The sequence below is a fragment of the Poeciliopsis prolifica genome, unplaced genomic scaffold (assembly GCF_027474105.1).
Source record: "Poeciliopsis prolifica strain line A6 unplaced genomic scaffold, Auburn_PproV2 SCAFFOLD048, whole genome shotgun sequence".
NCBI lineage: Eukaryota > Metazoa > Chordata > Actinopteri > Cyprinodontiformes > Poeciliidae > Poeciliopsis > Poeciliopsis prolifica.
Genome location: NW_026562423.1, coordinates 2812774 through 2835054, shown reverse-complemented (window position 1 = coordinate 2835054; position 22281 = coordinate 2812774). Strand labels below are relative to the sequence as shown.

The window sequence follows — 22281 nt, the reverse complement described above, 5'->3', positions numbered from 1 at the left end:
TACCGAGGGCTCTGCTGAATTCGCTGGAGTGTAAGTCCACATAAAAGACGTGGGTTCCCAGCAGGCTCTGGACCTCTGGTGACATCAGATAGACTGAGGTGGGACTTAGGTACTTTCTCTCTTGTTTTTCTTCCTCTTCAGGGCGATAAGCTGGCACCCACTCAAGGTTGCACAGCAGATGGTGAAAGGAAGACTTGGTGTTGTCGACTGGTCTGCCGTTGTCGTCGATGACCTGAGCTGTGAGGTACTGAGAGTAACAGTGTCTGAAAAATTGAGAAAGAATAGAGTTGGAGGAAGCAAAACAGGTTCGTACCTCAACTGTGTCAATGGGTACGATGACTGCAAAGTGACTTACAACCCTGGAATTTCCATTTGGTAACATTACAAACACAAACTTCATTTTATTTTACTGGAGTATTCTTCAATCTATTATTGGAAATTGGAAATGGTATGTAATGACTGGCAGCTTGCAAAGACATGGCTGTCTACTTAAGCTAAAGGTTATAGGAAGCCCTAACCCTATGCTAAATGTCTCATTCAGAGCTCCAAATGTTACATGACATTTTGAAAAGAAGACCGTAAATGTTTTACTTTTCAGTTCTGAAAGAAAGAAAAACCTGAAACGTTTGAAAAAGGAAGACGGCTACATTGTCGTCTATGGCATGTTGATTTTTGGAGGAAAAAAAAAAGGAGTTTCCCACTTAGAAATATAGTCAATGTTACCCAGAGTCCCAGTTGGTCTGCAGCAGCTCTAACAGAGCATTTCTCTGCTGCAGCAGGAGGGAGCCGGGGAGCTGAGCCGTGGCCAGGGCGAGGAACTCCTCACAGGGGTAGTCATCGAGCACACAGTCACTTTCTGGACTTTGGTGCCACATTGCACTTTCAGCTGACCAGTGACTGGAGGCCTGAGAGAAGAGCAGGGGAAATAATGAGCCTCACAGTAACTAATGACATTTCACTTAAGTGTTTAAATCTATCTGGGGCCAATTTGACCGCAGTTTTCTTGGACCTTTTCTCAAACTTTCTTCTCTTTGACCTTTCAGTGCAATCTCTTTCTCTAAAAAACCAAAGTAACAGATATTACAGGGTTTCTGCAGGTTTCATCAACTCAAAGAATTTGTTCTGTTTTTTATTGGTTAAATTTATTTCAGCTTTTTTTATTGAAGTATTTAATTTATAGGTGTTCAGATCAATTTGATTAGCAATTTTGGTCATATTTCACATTTTATCGTGTCATGTAGTGCGGGGTGATGGTCTTGGTCTTGACACTGGCGGCGACATCCTATATTAACATGGAGCATTAAGCAGAGTACAATTTCCCAGAAATGGCTGAAGAAAGAACCAGCTGCCTATACTGCGAAAGCTGATTTAATCCTCATTCTACATCCATGTTTTATCCCTCGTGTCTGTACTGAGGCTAAAAGAGGAACCAGGAGAATGGGATGGGCTGAGCTCGGTTTTGCCACATGTCACATCATGCAGCTCTTTCCTACCTCAAAGCAACCATTGATCTCTTGTTCCTAGTGTGACTCATAACCCTTCACATTTTCCTCTTTAATCACTAACCTATTTGTCACGATGACTCACAGAAGCAGATGGCGATAGGGCTCTGCTCACAGCTGTGTGCGTACGGATCGTGGTGTCCTGAGCTCTTGTCCTTTCGCCAGAATTTTGATTTGAACAAAGCGAGCGGTTTCAGAGGTTTAGGTTTTACCTGATGTATGCTGCTGGGAAACATAACACTTTTCCTGACATTTTCTCCTGGTACTCTCCATTTATAAACAACTTGCATTTGTTTTTGTGTTTTCTTATTGTCAAATCTAGTGGATGGGTAAAGCCATTGACAGACCAACTGCTCCAATTAACTTTTACACTCTGTCCTTCTTTCCCGCAGAAAGCACTCCTGGCTCGGGCTGGGCAATAAATCAATTTGATTTATTCATCGAATATTTAATATTTGGAAAATCTGGATTTTTTTTCACCTATGTGCAGCTCATGATTAAACCAGTTAAAACCTCTCTATTGGAGAAGCGGCTTTCGTAAAAGTAATAGCTCCTCTGGTATTTTATTCTACTTTTAACATGGGAAAAATATCTTGATATAAGTGAAAGAATCTGCCAGGGAAACCAGTACTATTTCATCAATATTAAGAAATTTAATACTTAAACCAAGCTCTTATATCTTGGTTTAAGTCAGTAAATTCCTTAATTTACTTTTAGTTTTGTCTCATTCATTATTCAAACAAAAAATGAGACCAAACTAGATGAGATTTTGCATGATTGCGGTGTGAACTGCATTGATCTAAATGGCATTTTGGACATGATGATGTCATTTAAATGACTTCTCCTCCTCACCAGTTCCTGAGGGGTCAGAGTTCGACGCTGTTTGCGGAGGATGAGGCCGTCCCTGACCCCCAGCCTGCCGAACAGCTCCCTCCATCCAGCCACATCGCCGTCTGTCTGCACGTAACAGGGACTCAGCAGGATCCAGTCGCAGCCTGGTGGAGCGCGAGGGCAGAACAGACAGGTTTGCGAGACGAAGCTTTGCGCAAGCGAAAGGAAATTAGAAACATGGTGGGAGTGAGCCAGAGCAAACAGAGATGTAGGCAGGTAACTGGGTGTGCAGTTTTTAGCTGCTAATGTCAGTTATTTATCATCCAAGCAAGGTGTAATTAATCAGCTTCACTGCTTTTGAGCGTTGCCAGAAAGAAGATTGCCGCACTGCTTTTCTAAAACGGAGCCAAAGCCCGCCGAGGTTCTGGCATCACCAGATTGCAAGAGAATGCCAAACGCCTGTGGAAGACGTTTGTTATTCTAAAAATGACTGAAGCAAAACAATCTGATTTAAAACATCAAATATTTTCTGTTAAATGATTCGAAGCTGCAATCATTAAGAGTGTATCCTTTAAATACGCTCTTAACTTGAAGTAGATTAGTAGATTTTCTGATCTGCTGTCCATTACGTTAACACTTCACAGCTGCTTAATACCATAGAAGAGGATTAGGGCCACTGAAAAAAAGAAGAGATTCTGACCTTAATCTTCTGAGATCAAAAGTCAAAATTCTCTATTTCTTGTCACTAAGATTGTGGACAACAATGTATATTATTGGACTGGTCAGTGCAACAGCTAGTGATGTGCACCATACAGTTCCAATGTGGGATGTGCAAGAATGCGTCACAAAGATGGTTGTAGCATTCTTATTTCTTATCGAATTTCTATAAAATAAGGCTAAAATTATAGCTGGAAAAAATGCATAAAACTCTAAACTGTTTGGTTTCTTCCAGTTTTGTCAATATGCAAGAGGCCTAATAAAATTTCTCTATTATATTGGACAACAATTGAATTTTAAAGACATAATTTGTTAAAATTGAACGAACTACATCTCCTACACTTTATGAAATATTTCATCCTATTCGATGATTGTTGCGAATATCGCCACCTTCTATGAACAAATGAGCCAATTAATCCAGTTTTTGTAGTTTATTGAACTTCTCTAAATTATAGCCACTGGGCCAAGAGGAAATTAACACATAAAAAACAAGTCAAAACCTATTGTATTTTTTTTCATGCTCTCCGTGTCTGTTACCCGTAGCAACTGACTGACAACAGCTTCACTAGCCGGGACAGCAAAGATTACATTCAAGTGTATCAGGAATCAAAACCAAAGAACATGCAAATGTTTCCCATTAAAAAAAGAAAGTACAAAAGAATCCCAACACAGAACATTTAGTCCGTTACGGTTTTATGTTTTCAGACTTGGTATTTATTTTCTGATTATTAATTAGTGATTGACTGACAACAGCAGAGGTTGATTAGCTAATTTAAACACCTGCTTTACTAATCGTCTGTCAGAGAGACGTGTGTGAGTCGCCTTATTTAATTTTTTTTTAACTGAATAGAAGCACACCGAACTACGCAGTACGCCTGCATGTTAATGTTGTCAAAGTCAAGCTAGTATAGCTGCTAGCCTTATAGCCCCACTTTTTTAAAATGTAGAACCTTTCACTGGCCTATGAAGTGTGAAACCCTCTGATGTTATCTAGTTGTTAATCCCAGAGGGAAATTCTCATATTTCAGTACAACCAGTCCAAAACAACAGGGCAAAAATCTAGAATCTCTTTAACATCATAGAAGTGAAATGTAAGTGTGAACCGGTGTGTGTGTGTGTGTGTGTGTGTGTGTGTGTGTGTGTGTGTGTGTGTGTGTGTGTGTGCGTGTGTGTGCGTGTGTGTGTGTTATCTCCTACCAGGCAGTGATTTTGGCAGGTTGATGTTGCTGTATTCCTCAGAGAAATGCACCCTTTCAGTAGCGGGGCACAGCAGACCCCTGGAGGTCAGTACAGGTACTGCAATATTCGAGTATTCCTGGCTCGAGGAGGAATGCTGCTTGATGAAAACCAAGTAACTCACTACCACCGACTCAGGCTTTGACTTGAGTTGAAACAAGCAGGAACAACAACAAAAAAATACAAAAAGAAAACAGTTTAGATCAAATAGAACTATCTGTAAAGGGTTTTAATGACATTTTGAGACGTTAAAAGTTGCCTTCAGTCACCTTCCATTTGCTACTGTTTATGGTGGGATAGATGTGCTGCTCCAGCAGCTCCTGCGGCTCCAGTTCATGGACCCCCAGCCTTTTGAGCAGCTCTCGGATCTGCTGGCTTTCCAGAGGCCCCAAACAGTTCAACAGAGACGGTTGGACCACACTCAGATCTTTGTACAACCCAGACAGTGGTTCTGCAAAAAAGACGAAATGGAATATTTATAATATATATTAGCAATTGTATGAGCTGTCTAGGGTGCATCCATGCATAATATTTTTGATTTTGTAAATGAATACTTTGAAAAAGAAAATAGGAATTGGCCAAAATCAGCATTTGCAGATCAGACGTTTATAAAAATTGTCAGAGATTCGCCACAAAATCTCGATAGTGCTGATGCCATGTCACATTGAATTCACCGCATCATTCACAGCCTAGTAGGGTAACAGAGCTGATATGTGATGGAAAACTCCTGACATGACTGTAAATGGCGGATTACATGCATGGCTGACTGCAAACTCAGCGTTTCTTTCGGTTCTGCTGCCTTAGTTCAGGAAAGATCACAGAGTTTTCATATTCCCAGGGAAATCTGGGAATTTAGCAACTAAAAACAGCACTAGTCAGAAGAAAATTCAATGAACTCCAGAGGTTACATTGTATAAACCTAGAAATATGTCAGACCACTGGCATAAAGCATGTCATGTTTTTAAGTCAGACTTCAAAAGTTACTTTGGCTTTCAGTAAATATATAATCCCAAACACATTCCTCACCACCATAAAACACAAAACCTCTATTGACCTACTTTGCTGCTTTCTGAGGCTGCCGTCTAAAGCCGCGATTCCCCCGCTGATGCCAGCACTGCTCAATATTTCAGAAGAACACCGTCTTTAACTTAGCCGTCTCTCTGAAGTTATCGCACTCACATCTCCCCAAAACTCGGACTGCGCACAAAGACCTGCTCCCAACAGCAGTCTCTGACCTGAAAACTAACCAACCAAGTCCCTGCCGCCACCTGCATCTCGTGTCGGGACTCGTCGTGTAACTAGACTAGAGTACGTTTCCAAAAATGTGGAGAAGAGATTCTCTCTGGGATTTTATACAAACTACTCATCAAAGGCAGTTCCTGCTCTTTGTCCTCCTCCCTAAGTAAGATCAGAGGGCTTTTCTAGGGCAACATCAATACATTTTTCTTTGAATCTTTCCTTGGGAGGGATTCATTTAAGCTCCAAATTGTGCAAAATTTGGAGGAGTGTGTGTCAGCTGACCTCTATGTCATTATGGATCAGCCATCTCTGCTGCTACCAGCCTTCGTCAAGAAAACCAAAAACACCAAACTGCCAGAGGTATCTGCTAATCAGTCATCACACATAAAGGAAAAAAAACACTCTGTGCAACCATTTATTTTATTTCAAATTTATTAGTGCATTTCAAAACTGTAATGGATGAGCCAATACGTTTGGCACCAGGGAAATTTTGTCCATGCTCAAACCAGTCTGGGAAGGAACTCCTTCCACCTGACGTAAAGTGGGCCCCCGCCTATTCGTGTTATGGTACTCGCAGATTTTTTTTTGTGGAACGCAAAGCCAAATCATTTGTGTAAAATGTGCCTAAGTATTGATTTTTTTCAAATGAAATGCAGCTAAAATATTCAAGATATCCAACAAGGAAAGCAGAAACACCTAGACGCAATGCCACTTGACAAACTACTTGGTCGGTGTCAGTGAAGTAGCCAATCCAGGATGTCATTTATTTTCCTTTTCAATAGGCTGAACCCCCAAAGAGCGGAAATACAGAAGACTGCAGATGTTAGCTTTGTTAACACATTGCGCACTTAAAACAAAACAGTAATACATCGACACTTTTAATATAGAGAAGTCTTTTTTAACACACCTTCTTTCATAGAGGAGAAGAAAATGTCAGGAATGACTGCAATTTAACCAAGAGATGCTTATCTGCTATTAGCTATGATTTATGACAACAGCATTATGTGATATTTAGCTGTTAAAATGTTAAAACTGAACTTGTTTTACGTTTTTATGTTGCTTATTGCATCAAATATAACAATAACTGTGTGTGTAGAGCGAAGTCTCTGATGTTGCTGAAGTGAAACAATGAAGCAGGCGACAGAGAAAGCTCCAGATTCTGAGCAGAGACCCCCGACCATTTAACACCACATGATTATTCAAGATGCTAAACCGCAGAAGTAGAAAGCGTACATCAAAGTGTGAAAGTCAATTATTCACGCTTGGCACTCCGAAGCTCGGCTTTGGTTGCCGTTTCCGAACCCAGTGACGCAAAACGAGGGCGGATGTTGCTGCGCTTTTTATGCCTCGGATATAAGCGTCTGCACATCTGCTTATTCTTAGAAACAGGTCAGTGGTGTCCTGACCGCGGACAGATTTGTCCCACACACACGGCGGGTCTCTGGATGTTGGAGCGTGAGGCAGGTGCAGCATTTCAAGCAGTGCCTGAGTTTCTATGAGTCAGACATCTGAACGTGTGAATCTGCACTGTTTACCTGGGTGCTGCAACGGAAATAGAACAGAATGTTCTGGTGTTTTTTGTTTTTTTTTACAATCGTTTCATGCTTTTGAAAATATTTTCTCTGCTGAGATGCTGAGGAAAAATGGTACTTGTGACCTGTGATAGTTATTTATCCAGCTTTATTCTCTTCACAATCATTTCTAATATGTCAATCAATTTGAATGCTGTGAAACTTTAAACGCTGCCTTGCTGGCCTGCCGTTTGCCTTGATTTATTAAGCAGAGAAAGAAAACTTTAAAAAAATATTTTAATTTTCCAGAGGTAATACGCCTTCATAATTAGTGCCTCAATATTTTTTTTGCTGAGTCTCATGATGAAGTGGTTTCAAAATTGCTCAAGTTCAGAGAGACTGGATAGAGAGCTTCTATGAACATCAAGTTTCAAGTTAGGTATGAACTTTGACTTGGCCACTTTGACAAATCCAAACCACACTTACCAAATTTTCCGTTGTCAAAGTTTTTAAAAGTTATGTATTGTTTTATTTCCTCTTCCCAGCGTCTAGGTGTCACACAAAATTTGAATGAAACAGAATTTTGAATTGCAAAGTGGTTACTAAGCAAAAATCTCTGTGCAAGTAATCTCACTTTCTACAGAGCTACTCAAGAGCAGAAAGTCACAATATTACGATTACCTGTCTGAGCTTGAGCTTTTTTCTTCTTCTTAGTCGTGGCTTCTTCCATGGGAAAGAACACGCTCTCCCCGCTGAGCGCCACCACCCGTCCGTCAGCCAGAGGGATGATGTTCAGGTCCTTGAGGTTCTGGAGGATGGACTCCGCTTCTCCGTAGCCATGCTCCATCGCCCGAAAGTTGCAAACCAGCAGCCTGGCCAGCTGACGGAGGCCTCCCTCTGAAACGTGTAGAGGAATATAATTAGATTAACAGTTAAAAATAGCAAATAAATGAAAAAAAAAAACATTCAGTTTGATATGGTCATAATTAAAAGCATGTTGTTCTACAATCCTAATTTTTTTTTTTAAATCAAATTTAACTGCTCTGCCACACACCTGAATGGATGCCCTCTGCTTTGACCAGCTCCTTCGCCATGGCTGTGGTTACCGTGGTAACATCCGATCCCCGCAGGTACCGGACTCCCATCTGAGTGAGCAGGGAAGCGGGAGGCGGCGGGCTCAGGCCCGGATGGAGATAGGACAGAGACAGATGCTTCTCTAGCTCGTCCCCGCTGATCACGTCTCGGATCACGGCGTCCTCGCAGACTGCGACCTGCGACGGCAGCTTGTTCACCACCTCACCACCTGGGAGAGGCGGGACAAACCTCACAGTTACATGACGCTGCATTATAGGTTTGTTTTCTGCAGAGTGCTTGCTGAGAGCAATACCTGAGCTAAGAGTTGGCAAGAAGGCCCTGCCCTTTAGCAGCTGAATAATCTGCCCGGCAACAGGCTTGAAGAAGTCCAGCACCTCGTCAGGCAGGGGGATGAAGTGCAGGAACTGACAGAGGCCTTTCAGCCCTTTGTACTCTGGGTGAGTCTGAAACAAAACGCGCGTTTGTACGTCGATTATCAACTTTTATTTTGCGGCTTTCGTAATATGTTCTCCACTTTTTGGTCTTTAGAAGCATTAGATGACTATTTGGAGAAAACTCTAAACTTCTAACGTTAGGTTGTGCCTTACAGTGAAGACATCCATCGCCTTGAGGAAGAGCAGTGGTATTTCTGAGCGAAGCCACTGGTTCCATGAGCTGTCCCTGTCAACATCTTCCCGAGAAGAAGGGATGTCGAAGTCACCTAAAGAAGAATATACGACCACATCAAACCAGGGTTTGTTTCTTCAAACTCTGGATTGAAGGCTCTCAAAGAGCATCAGAGCCTCCATCCTTTCTGAATTCTCAGTTCTCACCTTGGATGATGAAACGAAAGCCGAAACTGCGAAGAGGCAGGTAAGCAAACACAGGCTGCTTTTGTGGCTGGCAAACGACGTCGCTCTCCGTCTCACCGCCGCCCAGCTGGAAAGCCAGAGCGAGTTCGGTCGACTCGACGTCTTCTTTTATCTGAGAGGGAGATACGTGAGTCAGAACAGCCCACAGACTGACTGACTGCTTTAAGGTCCCCGTGAAACATTGAAGGAAGTTTGTGGTTATAATGTGAGAAGAAAAACTCATTATAAGGAGAAGGCAAAAGTTTTGTTCGCAGGCCATTTCACCAGTGAGGCAAACAAAGACGAAATCAGAAATACCAAGGGAAACCAATAAGAGCTGACGCTTGCTGAGCGAGCACAAGAATCCCAGATGGAGAACCTCAAAGGCACATTCTGTGATTTTTGAGAGTAATTTGAAAAGGTCAGTAAAGCTTTTCTGCATGTGGAGCAGTAAAGTAGCAAAGGTGCTTGACAACATTACTCTCCGTTCAGTAATAAAACAAGCTAGTCCAAACTTGAGGCAGCTTTTTCAACAAAGAAAAGAAGTTATGCAAAATGACCAGAAACCAGAAGTGCCATCTTGACTGCAGCTTTGCTATGAGAAAGTACCCGCGGTGACAGTTGTCGGTTCGATTCCCAGACCGCCCGTCTTTGTTGTTTGTGTTCTTATGTAAGACACTTTACCCTCATTGCCTGCTGGTCTCTGTCAGAAGGGCCAACTGAGCAAAACTGCAAAACTATCAGACTGCCCTGGGGCAGTTGACTGTGCCCTTTGAGATTTGAATGTGATATATAAATGGAATTAGAAATAAAAATGTACTTTCTTTCTAAATGGTGATGAATTGCTTTCTACTTTATGTCCTAATGAAGACGATGAAAATATCATCACAAGCTAATAGACTAGACTTTTTAGCTCTTCTTTAGAAATAACAGGGTGTTGGTATTGAAAATGAAATCAGGCCTTTTTCTCAGTGTAAAGTTTTGAAGTTTAGCACAACATCTTGGAATGAGATATAAAATCTGGTGTGTGTTTGTGCATGTACTATTGCTTCACCTTTTTGGGCTGCAGTGTGGTTTTGACCACCAGCCAGCGCTCTGTGCCCTCTGTGTGCTCCACCTCCAACACATTGTGACTCAGGTCTTTGCGAGTCATGGTCACAAGGCGCTTCTCGCTCTGCAGATAAACAGAAAGAAAGAAAATAACAAAAACAATGTCACTTTTATTAAAAGGTTGCATTAATATCTTAGAAAAACTGCATTCTGCACTGAAAACAATGGCTAACCTGGTTATAAATGGTGATGGAGCGCAGGCGATGCAGAAAGAGCAGCAGAGAGGGATGGACGTCGTGGAACAGGTTCCTCGTTTGGTGACTTTCAGAACGCAAGGGGAGGCAGATTTTTGTGGTCCAGCTAATAAAGAAGGGCAGAGAAAAAAAAGTTTCGATGGCTGTATAGGACAGAGCTGCATAAAAATGTAAATTTCCCGTTTTGTTCCAGTAATCCCACCTGTGCCGATGGACGTCCTTGAGCTGTGCGTCCAGAGGCCTCTCATTCTCGGTCCAGTGAGGGAGGATGTATCCCATGGGGCCGCAGTTCCTGTCGAAGCGCAGGTGGAAGCCGTTGGAGTGGATCTCAGGACAATCCGTGACCTTAAACACAGACTTGAAGCCAATTCCTTTTTGCCCTGCATGAAGAAGCACAAGCCAGTTTGTACTACTAACATCAAACATACTCACAAAGTCAATGCAAAAAGACTAAGTATTTAAAGACTGGGAATGTGAACAGAGGAGATAAGACGTTTTGGGCAATATATCTTTCACTGGATACAATCACAACCTCAAAAACACAAACACTGTTCTAAAAAGAAAATGTACCTAATGGTAAATGGGTATGTGCAGCAGTTATATTGCACCTGTGAAATTTTACTAGAAAACAAAAAATAATCTAGATCAAACAATGAAAGTAATAAAATAAGTGAACATCCATGGCAGAGATGAAGTGAAAAAATAACCTACAAGAAATTTCAAGTTTTTTTTTCCAGCCACTTAGCCACTATAAATTAGAGCTGCCATGTGTTACTCATAACAACACTCTTCAGTGAAAAAAGTATTGCTGAGGGAAGAAAATTTGTTGGTTAAAATAGTGAAAGTGGTCCTCCCTATGTAGTATGTGTAGGATTCACCTCAGTGTATTATAAGTCTGGCGGGCAACCAGACTTAACTTGCTCCCCCTCCAGGCTAAGCATTGTTTGCTGTTTTTAAATTGTGTTTTTTATACACCAGTAACAGTAAAGACGGATAAAGCTAGGTTTATAGCTAGGTTTTTTTGTGTGTTAAAGTCACACTTTAATAAATGCAAGAATTGCATGATGTGCATAATCACCAATGTATCCGTATTTGTGTTTGCCCTTGGTGCTGCGGCCCACATCACAGATGGCCCTGACGTTCCTCTCCTGGAAGCCCGTCTCATTGTTGAGGACGGTGATACAATCTCTCTCAACCACAAAGGCGAGCGCTGGGACGGCGCCACCCCCAGAGGGGTAACTGTTGTCATCGGCATTCTGACAAAGAACACAGAAAAGCCAAAGAGTAAATTTTCTTCCATTTTTGCAAAGACAATTGATTTGACTACATTTAGAATCGCTGTTTCAGGGTTGTGAGGGTGTGACTGGCCACCTGAATGAGTTCAAGGACAAAGTGTGTGTCTTTGCTGTAGAGTTCAGTGGACAGCCGGTCCAAGCTGCGGCCCAGTCGCTCCTGGTGGACCTGCATCAACTTCTGGCCTTCTGGATTCAGTTCCACGCCAATGCCAAACTCACTTTTCCTGCACCACAAACAATGACTTATCAGCTCAATTGAACCATCCGACTCTTACTGAGTGAACACCAAGGCAAAAACTCAAACCTGATGTCTTCAATGATGTTTTTCTGATGACAGAATGCATCCTCCGACTGACAACCATCAGCCTCCTTTTCATCTGAGCCGGAATTATTGATCTGATCTGCTTGATCACATTCAGCTTCGCTGCTGATGTTTGACGTCTCTCCGTTAGGAATGGAGGCCAGCTCATACAGTTCCTCCTCATCGTCTTCTTCGTCAGGCTCTTTTGCTTGGTCACCATTAACTACAAGAATTTATTTGGGGGTACAAAAACAGGAAAGACAAACAGAATTGCTTCAGTCCTCAATTCAAGGCAAAAATAATGAAAAGTAAAAGCAAACTTGATTTCATCCACCTTGATGGATGCTCTGGTTGAGGTGAGAAGACACAGAGCTGCTGTCTGTGAGATCGTCCTCCAGGAACTCGTCTTCGCTCACATTTAGAGCGGACAGACTGCTGCTGTCAGAATCAGTCAGATTGGGCTAAGGAAACAAATAACACATCGTTCATCAACAAATGAAGTAATACCACATCTTAATTATATTTAAATCCAGACTTTGAGTAGACTTCTCACTAGTTTCTTTAGCTTGGTTTGTTCTGACTTTCTCCTTCTGGTTCCTTGTAAGTTAGTTTTGTCTTACTTCAAGTGTACTAAGCTGTTAGAAACTAGACCAGAAATACTTGGTAAGATTTAGTTTTTTGGTTTCAGGAACTGTGACTTCAAGAGTTCAGAGGAAAGTGAGACCCACAGGGCTTTAGTTGTTTTGGTTCTGCTGCGACTTCCTGGATGAGCCTTAAAGGAAGTCTTGAAAAGACTTTTGGTAGGCTGGTCACTCTCGGAAAGGTCCAAATGTTTCTCCTCTTCAGATCAAGGGCATGATGTTTTCTTTTTGAGTTCTTTAAGCCTACTCTAAGTAGTTATTTTTATCTGACTTATTGATTCGACCAATGTGTGAATGAAATCATCAGTTCTAAAACTGTTTTTTCTAAATCTCTTCAATTTCCATCTACTTTTGTCTTTGCTCTCTCTCACCTTGCCGTGATGCCCATTCGCTACGTAAGCGTTATTGTTTTGGCTCTGGAGTGAGGTCAGCTTCTTCTGGTAGTCTTTGACCCAGTCTGTGATTCCCAGGAGGATGCCCAGCCGGTGCAGACAGCTCATATGTTTGGGGTCAGATTGAGCCACCGTGATCAGGACTTCTTTAGATTTGGCTTGACCCAAAACGCGGGAGAAGGGCTCCAGGAACACCTAGCAAGTCGCATTCAAACAGAAAAATAAGCATTTCTTTCACACTGGCAACAGAAAAACACACCAACTGATGATTCCTCCAATGTGTCGTCGCTGACCTGCTGCAGAAGCGCCTGGCAGGTTCTCGTGGGGATCCGTGTCAAACACTGCAGCAGGAAGTTGGCCACTCTGCTGTAACACGTCACATCCTCTTCCGCTTTGGACAGATCTGAGGAAGCGTACGTATTTTGCTGATGAAACATTCACACACCAAATGCAAGGCAATACTTTTTTGCCGTCTAATACGAAGATTTTTATTACCTTCTTCAGCCACAGCTGCGGCCAGAGCGTTCTCCATGTGATTGGCCAGGAGAGCGGTGGGAGCGTTGTCGATCCCATCGGCCATCACCATGGACACGAGGTGGCCGGCTGTGCCAACGGGGTCGAGCGCCGCCACGGCGTTGGTGAAGTGTTTGTCGCTCGTGTTTGTGGTGATCCTCAGCAGCAAACCCGGCGTTACCTCCAGCGCCGCCAGGCCCGTATTTGCTTAGCAGCGGCAAAACAAAATATTGAATATAGTATTATTTACTCATCAAGTAGCTAACTTCGGATAACTTTTCCATTCCAAGGAAAACCACAAACTTCCATTTATTTTGTTGGCACATCCCAACACACAGTAGCACACGATTGTGAAAGGAATCGTTATTGTCGTCTCTAAAGGCGACAATAAAAATAAACATTTATGTTTATTTTTAACAACAGCAGCCTGCTGCATCGGTTAGTCTTCCTGGAGTCAGATAACATAAAATATACAGAGTGCAATCACAAAAAATATCATTTTACAGATTAAGTATTAAAACAACACATTCTATTTTCAATCACTTCAAAAACTGAGACAGTCTTTAGTTTAATATAAGGAAATATAAAAATTTTCCATAAATAATAAAAACATGTCCTTTAATTTGAAGTGTATCCTATTTTGTCTTCTATGCTTTGATATTCTCAGATGTGAAGCACATAAATGCACAAAAGCCTTATAAATACACAAACACACAGTATGTTTCCAGCTACAGACGTTTCCTTTGCTATAAATGATCAGGTGTACACTAATGGAATGCTGTTATTGCATTTAACTAATAAAATACTTATTTTCTTATATAAAAAATGGGATTTCAGTCATTGATTTGTTTGAGTCTTGCATTTTTATAATATTGCATAATAAAGTCTTAAATAAAATATTTGCATAATGTGCCTTTTTTTTTATCTGATAAATCAAATTAATCGTCAGAATGATCGATAAATTAATTGATTACTAAATTGGGTTACAGCCACAGAAGTAAAATGGAAGGGCCACATTTCTGTACCTGCATTAGTTTCAATGAAGTCTTTCAGGGGCCCAAAACTGGGTTTAAAGATCAGCTCCCATTGGCTCCAGATGTTTAGATCCTCCAGCAGAGGGCAGCATAGCAAGCTGGCCTGGGCCTGGGCCTTTGACACCTCTCCCAGGCGTCCCACCGACTCGTAGCCACTTTCAACACTTTAAGAGAAAAGATTCAAAGATTAGTTAAGTTAGAGGAATCAGAACTGAACTTTGTTTGTCTATCTAGTAACAAATCCAACCTTGATTTGCTGTGTTTGGCCAGCAGAGCTGACTCATAGTAGACAGAGCTCAGTCCTCCTCCAAAATGCTCTTTTTGCTTCTTGACCAAGCCAGCCAGGGTTTGCAGGGTCCCATGGCCCAAGTCCCGAATGTTCCTGACCTTGTAGTGGAACCGCAGTGCTGTCTCAATGTGAGCCAGCTGGGGAAAGACATTAGGATAAGAACACTGACTATGTACTTTCACTGTTTTCATGCTGATGAACCACTCACTTCGTCTGGATCGGTGGAGGATATGTCGCCGCACTGTTTAATGAATTCAAACACGTCTTGTTTGGTGGGTCTGAAACCACTGCCTGTGAGTTCAGCATTAGTTCCCAGAAACAAAGCTGATCCCAGAGATTCCTGCAGTAGCTGCACATAAACACACACAGGATGAGAGAGTGTCAGTGGCTGTAATAACTTCCAAATAGTGGGCACTTCCCCTAATCCACTAACATGCCAACAGTGGAGCTAATTTGTTGCTTAGCACTTTAGTGTTTATGCTAACTTTGAAAATGTTTAGTGCTTTAGCAGTAGATTCCACTGCGGTACAGCATTTTGGGATAACTAATGTTTATGATTAAAGTTTTAGGGGTTAGCACAACTAACTTTCCACCACTGCTTCCTAAGTAGCTTCAGATGATATTCTCGCCATAGGACACACAGGAAGTTGTACCTGAATGTGTTTCACCAGGAATTCCAGGAAGGTTCCTTGTTCTAAGGAGAAGAAGTCTTTGATGTGAAAGTGTTTGGTCAGCTTCTTCTCCAGAGTGGCGATGTGTGCCAGAGTGATGGCTGAGGTGTGAGCAGCCAGGTTGTCTTTTACATACTGTTTCAGTTTGACTGTGAGAAACAAACGACACAAACTAATCAATAGTGCTCAACTCTGGCTGGAAAAAATTTATGGTCAGCAGATTACACAAGATTCATATCACAGCGGTGTTATTTTCTCTTTAGAAACCTTCACTGGGGAGGGTCGGAGCAGCTTTGTCCGCCGCTTTAGCTTCCTCTGTAGCTTTGGGGGTCTTCTCTTTGGGCACCAGGTCCAGTGGAACCGCCAGGGAACCTCCACAGATGGCCAGCTGGAACAGAGCTCTCGCCAGCCGATCGTCTCTAACCTGCGCCAAGAAGCTCTGGATGTGCTAGATTGGTAAAAGAAACACACAGCTCTGTGTTAGGAACCACTTCTCTCTTGAGTACACACAGACATGTGGTGGCTGTTTTTTGGACTGATCCCAAAACAAACTGCGATGGAGAATATTTGACTGAGTCAACATTAGGTGATGTTGTTACAGCAGCTGATCTCTACCCTGTGACCTACAGTCTGCAGCTACTTTCTGTTAGCATGTAGCCATGGATACCAGGGCTACGAATGAGGTGAAGTCAGTAAAAAAGTCCAACGTTACTTCAATTGAAGGAGATGTGCAGGTACAAACTGAACCATAAACAAGGCACATTCTTAACAGTAATAATAATATCTCAGTGTTAACTGGGAAGCTCCCAGCACAAGTTCAGTCCATTAAAGTCAAATCAGTGTGAACAAGTTAAATCCAGCAATTTTGCATCTTCATTAAGAATTAGAAGATGATGGGTGGCTTTTTTTTTTTAAATGATTTTCTGTCTGAAGGTTCCTGTTGGGAGCCTTAGTAGAATTACAAACCCTTTCGTTCCGAGCGTTGAGCTAAGGACAAACTGGGGAAAAAAGCGGCTGACATCTCCAACCTCTATTGTTAATAGAGTGCATTTGTCATACTCTGGCACCCACCTTTGCCATCCTGGAGCTGAACACTCCCTGGGCGTTCGACAAGACCTCCAGCACGACGTCGCCTGCTGGCATGGAGGCGTACTTCCTCCTGAGGTCAGCGTTACCTGTAGAGGATAGCTGCTCTAGGATGCTTTTCTTGACTTTTCTCAGTCGCTCCATGGTCTCTTCCTCCATCTCTTTCTGGATGATTACCTTGGCCTGTTCCAGGTAGGCTCGCTCACATTGGCTCGCCTTGTTCAGGCTCTTCAGAAGAGACACAAACCACCGTTAATAGAAATAAGACCCGATCATAGGTTAGGTGCGAGAAACCCAAAATCATTCACAATGACCAAAATGAAGGTACATTATTTGATTATTGATTGAAAGAAAATAGGTTATGTTTACCTTCTGTTCTATTAACACAGAGAGCAGCTGAAACACTAGTCGTTCATTTTTATGATGTTCAGAGTAAAGCAATACTCATGTAAAGATGATTTAATGCAGATGAAAGTCTGTTACTTTACTGAAGCACTGTTTTTAAGCATGAGACGATAATGATTTTCATGAGATGTCGGTCTTTAACTCAGTATCAGAAAATGTGTATTCTGAAATTCCTTTGATTGATAAAGAACCTGACCAACCCATCAAATAAAGTAAAACAAAATAAAAACATACAACTTCATTCTCAATGTATCTGAAGAAAGAATTAATTGCTAAAAATACTAAGTGGTGTCCCTGATTAACATTTCAAGTAACAATTTATGTCACTTCATACAGAAATATTTAATGTTACTATTATTAATATTATTAACCTTTATTTTACCAGTAGATTCCCACTGACATTAAAAATGTCTTACACAAATAAATGTTGATAAAATAAATAAGTATTTTTATTGGATCAAATTTAGCTTTGATTTAGTTTTTGGTTTATTTTATTCTCCTTTCACCTTTTTGCTAATTGTTTTCCATCCAGAGATCTAAAACTTTCTGAAATTTGTGAAATTCCAAATGTTTTTCTCAGGACACTAATTCTGCCAAAATATTTACTCTTAATGGTTAAAGAGATTTTCAGTCACATAGGTGTATGATTAAAACACCACATCCCCTTGGCTGAAGACAGGAATGAATCAACCAGTGAGTAATCATGACTGCGGCATGTTGAGTATCTTACCGCAATCGGTAGACCAAAGCTGGGAATCCTGATCCCCAGCTCGTAGGGAGACTCACAGTTGTAATGATCAGACAGATGCTTCATAAACTCTGCCAGGTCCAACCTTTGGTGATTTGGTGCATGCTTCCTCCTGAAAATCTTAATTTGCTGCAAAAAAACAAAAACAAAACAACATTAGATATATGTATTTTCAAATTTCAAGCTGAGAAACTTTTAGCTATCGCTCTTTGGAATGCTGATTTGCAGGTCGACTTTGTCAGCTTTAACTCGGATGTTCTTGAGCGGCACCTTTAAGACGTCGACGGTCTCGATCTCAGGGATGTCGTCGTCTTTCGTGTTGCTGTCGATCTTGAACATGCGATGAACAATGGGAAGCTTGCACAGCGGCCCCAGGTGGAGCTCTTCGAAGCGCTTCTTGTCCTTCAGACCGGCCAGCGACTGGCCGAGCTCATACAGCGTGCAGATGGACGTCACCGCCTCTGTAGCCTTGACAGGGCAAAGCTCTTCTCAGCACAGCACTCGAATATGAAAGAGTTGATGTCAAACGTCCGTGTACCCACCTCTATGAACATGTGTACTTCTCTGATGAGGTACTGAAGGTTTTTGAGAGCTGGAATAGTTCGAGGTTTCAGCACCTCTGGGTCCAAGAAAGGAAAGATTTTGCAAACCCGGGATATCACCTAGAAGGAGTTGTTGAGAGTAGAAAAATGTTAAAAACAGCAAATGGTCCTTCAAGAGCGCGTTACAAGCAGCTTTTTTATTTTTAAAGAAGCAATATTATGTGTTTTCAAACCACATTATATCATTTTATAGGACAATCAAGTAACTAAGTTACCTTTAATTGTTATAAAAATGCTGCGTGTACCAAACATAACTTAAAAGACATCTGACTTTGCAGTTTTACATCATGAAGAAACTCCTGCTGTTCACGAAACTCCGCCTTCAACAACCACATTCCTCTGAGAGGTTTTTACAAACGTTCGTCAGCACAGGACTGAACCATTAGACCATTTGTGTGACATATTTAGCAGATACTGCATTCCGCCAGATGTTTGCTAATCGCTGCTGCTAGTTTGAAGAGTTGTGAGAGAGAGAGTGCTCTGTAATGCTGAGGAGTTGCTTAGGAGCTGTATATGGAAACAAACCCAAATGATTGCCATTAAAGTATTTTTCAAACATGCATGAAAGAATCAAAGCAACCTTCAGGAATGTTTCTGATGAGAGAATAACGTTACAGCAAGAGTTAAAGCTAAAAAAGTTTATTTAACATAATACTGCCCCTTTATGAAAATTAGAACGGACATGGCTTGTCATAGCTTTTTCCTTTCTTCCATTTCACCTTTTCTTTCGTGACCAGCTCCCCCTCAGAGGCGATTTCTCGTACAACGCTCTCTGTCACGTTGTTGATCTTTTCCGGATCCATGGCCCTCTTCCACTTCCTCGACTTCCCATCCTCATCATCGTTCTCCATGGCCTCAATGGCCCGCATGTTGCCGCCGTGGATCTCCCTGTGCTGGGCATAAAGCCTTTCTCTGAAGACAGGCGCACTGGCCTCTTTCTGGGTGGCTTCTTTTGCCTTGCCTTTCTTCTCTTTGGTCACCGCCACGCTCGACCCCAGCACCGGGAAGTCACTATCGGTCAGCAGGGCGGCTCCATGTGCAGGTGGCATCTCTGCTTCGATAGCCTTCGTTGGATTTTGTGTTGCTGCAAGGAAGAATGTTAAAATGTATTTTTATCAAGTTGGAGGCAAGAAAGGGATGGGTGGCAAATAAAAATACTACCTTCGGTTCCCTGCCATGCATTTGTCTTGGGGTTTGCTGCCGATTCGGTTTGACTCTGCAGCTTCTTCGCTTCCCAGTTGTCGTACAGGGACATGTACTGCTTGAGTGGAAACGGTTCCTTGAACATCTGAGTGTAGTAGGCTTGCAGCTGCTCCATTGTTAGAGCTACCAGTTGATGAGTCTTTATTACCTGGAACACATTGGTGGACTTGATGATCAGGTTTCAAATGCTGATGCAGCACCCACTATTCTTATTGGCATGCTATTTTAAAACAGTCTTACATTAACTTCTTTCAATGTAGGAACATAATGCAATACAAAAAATGTTTTTGAAAAGTCCCATTTTTAATTTGATGCAATAAAATACCTCCAATATTGTTAAGCAATATTTGTTTTTAAGCACTTATTGTAACGCAAAACTCGTCTTCGCATTAATATAGAAATCTTTTGCTGCTACACTTTCTGTCTTGCAATATTTCAATTTTGCTGTTATCTATGAATTTTACACTGTGAATGTCTGACATTTTATTTCTGATCTTCATTTTAACCAATTAATTTAATTAATGAGTTAATTTAGTTGAGTTAATCTACCTCTCACCTCTGCATTTTTCTTATTTAGTGTCAGGAATATCACCTTGAGAATGAGAATCATAATTTTGATTGCTTTTTGTCTTGTACATGTGAAGAACTGACAATAAAGCCGACTTTGCCTTCATTGTGCCATTTCCTACCAAACAACTGTAACACAAGCATTTAATTTCATTTATGCTTTACATTTTAATTTATGTTTAGATATTTTCAAATACTAGTTCACAGCTTCCTGTTTCCCAAGGCCATGACATAACGTAAAGGCCTCTTCTTCTAACTCTTTAAATTGGGAAATACACGAAAACATGCCATTCAACTATGGCAAGGCATGACGAGAAAAACATAGCTACAGATACCAATATATCTAGTTAGACAAATAATGCCACATTTCCAGTTTAAAAGAACTTGAGCTCTGTGAATTAAGGCTAAACCTGCAATTCTGTGACTCCATCCTCTTAAAGGTTTGTGATCTTTGTTAGAAAGTGTGAGCTTTTGTAAATTGAAGAAGATATGAGAGGATTTTAAGTGAAAATCTGGTGAAGTCAATTGGAAACTTAAAATAGATCATCCTCAGACAGGGTTTCCCCCAGTGGATTATAAGTCTGGCGGGCCACCAGGCTTAGCATTGCTTATTTTATTTTTTTTAATGTTAGCATTTTTGAAGGATTAGTTATTAATCTTCCAATAAGATAATTATCAAGTAATATTTTCAAGTTCCCTGTCAACTTCAAACCACCGGGCTTAGCAAACTATCCAAACTACATGGCCAAATCAAGACAGAAATACTTCCATTTGTCATCAATATTTACTTGAAGTGCAGTAGATGTACTCAAAACGTTTATATCAATAATCACTTGTTCCTATCAGTAAATTTTAATATTTGTCTCCACATTACAGTTGCTAAATCTGTAATGAGGAAATATCCAACAAAGAATTCAATGTTCCCATAATCTGTCCGTTACATAACATGTAGTTCTGAAACCTATTTGAAATATTTCAAGGTGATTTTGCAAAACCCTTTCAGTTGCACTATAATTAGCTGCATTAATACAATATTTTAATGAATGTATCCATGGGTGCTGTGTAAAGAACAAGTCACCACCCAAACAACTGCACTTGGCTGCTTTACTTATTCTATTTTCAAACTCTGTCAGTTTAGACTTGCATGTCAAGTCATTCATGATTATCTCGTGAATAATAGTCAAGACATTAGAGGTTTGATGACAAAACTCACCTCTAACACTCTCTGGTACAGCTGGTCTTGGGTCAGCTGCCTAACTGGCTGGGATGCAGCAACAGGAAGATTGCCAGGAACGTAATGGGTTGATGACGATGAGCTAGAGGCCAAAAACGATGGGCCAAGAAAGTTCATCGCTGGCTGGGAGGCAGATGCACTGGGTGAGACGTAATCCCACTGGAGTGCAGGTCCTAGAGTTGCTGGGTTACTACTACTCCTCTCCTTGAGTGAATCTGGTGTCTGCGGCGTTGAAGGTCGACTGTCTGCTTTGAGCCTTGTTGTTGCACCCGCTATAGGTTGACTTTCAGGGAGGTGAATCTTATGGAAAACCGTTTTCCCCTTCACAACTAGATCCTCTTTCAGAGATTCAACGAGATCTGACACCGTTTTGAAGCCCATAGACGATATGATCAATTCATGATGGTGTACCTGCTTGTATACTTTTGTCAAGTTCTTCAGGCAAATCCCCACACGGTGTTCCTTTATCAAGTCAACAACGTTTTGCAGAATCTCTGTAGTCGTTTTCCTTTTTGCTTGAGCTTCACCAGCGTCTTGGTTTTGATGCCGATGTTCTTTGTGAAACACCACATCACCCTCCACCACCAGGTCTTCTAGAGTGGAAACCATGCTCAAAATGGAGGTAAAGTTTAAGTCGCGTACAGCCAGGTTAGTGTGGTATTTCTGGTTGTAGAGACTGGACAATCTATTCAGTGGTATCCCATTCTTGTGACGGTACGCCAAAGCAACAACATTTTTCAAAACATCCTCCATCTTGCTGCAAAGAGAAAAAGATACCTTCATCAGTGAATTAATACGTAACAGTTTTCCAGAAATTTAAGAAATCACACTTGAAAATTATTGAACGAAGAGATAAAAAGGTCTTTTGTTGTTGTTGGAATTAACTTCTGGAATGAACTTACAAAAGTATAGTTCATTATGGGTTTTTAAAATATTGATTAGAAAGAAAATATTTGATGATGAAGAATAAATGACTTAATTTCTTTTGTATCTGATTTGGTTTTGGTGTTTTCTGTCCTTTTGGGTTTTTTTTGT

At 41.3% G+C, this 22281-nt stretch overlaps 1 protein-coding gene across 2 annotated transcripts in view; it reads right to left on the bottom strand.

The window, feature by feature from the left end:
* wu:fj29h11 (uncharacterized) overlaps positions 1-22281 on the bottom strand; it is a 40063-nt gene that overhangs the window by 11991 nt on the left and 5791 nt on the right. For both annotated transcript variants that reach the window (XM_055057551.1, XM_055057550.1), the window contains exons 2-33: positions 21226-22003; positions 19404-19593; positions 18962-19326; positions 18183-18302; positions 17911-18108; positions 17623-17769; positions 16473-16715; positions 15669-15849; positions 15384-15550; positions 14939-15079; positions 14689-14867; positions 14433-14605; positions 13390-13614; positions 13188-13297; positions 12874-13089; positions 12196-12322; positions 11865-12084; positions 11637-11784; positions 11344-11521; positions 10468-10645; positions 10245-10371; positions 10016-10135; positions 8944-9094; positions 8719-8831; positions 8424-8574; positions 8091-8339; positions 7718-7933; positions 4556-4737; positions 4248-4431; positions 2355-2497; positions 724-905; positions 4-263 (exon numbers count right to left, since the gene is read on the bottom strand). In XM_055057551.1, the coding sequence (XP_054913526.1) occupies positions 4-263; positions 724-905; positions 2355-2497; positions 4248-4431; positions 4556-4737; positions 7718-7933; positions 8091-8339; positions 8424-8574; positions 8719-8831; positions 8944-9094; positions 10016-10135; positions 10245-10371; positions 10468-10645; positions 11344-11521; positions 11637-11784; positions 11865-12084; positions 12196-12322; positions 12874-13089; positions 13188-13297; positions 13390-13614; positions 14433-14605; positions 14689-14867; positions 14939-15079; positions 15384-15550; positions 15669-15849; positions 16473-16715; positions 17623-17769; positions 17911-18108; positions 18183-18302; positions 18962-19326; positions 19404-19593; positions 21226-21999 (6358 nt within the window). In that variant the 5' untranslated portion in view covers positions 22000-22003. The remainder of the gene's footprint in view (positions 1-3; positions 264-723; positions 906-2354; positions 2498-4247; positions 4432-4555; positions 4738-7717; positions 7934-8090; positions 8340-8423; positions 8575-8718; positions 8832-8943; positions 9095-10015; positions 10136-10244; positions 10372-10467; positions 10646-11343; positions 11522-11636; positions 11785-11864; positions 12085-12195; positions 12323-12873; positions 13090-13187; positions 13298-13389; positions 13615-14432; positions 14606-14688; positions 14868-14938; positions 15080-15383; positions 15551-15668; positions 15850-16472; positions 16716-17622; positions 17770-17910; positions 18109-18182; positions 18303-18961; positions 19327-19403; positions 19594-21225; positions 22004-22281) is intronic.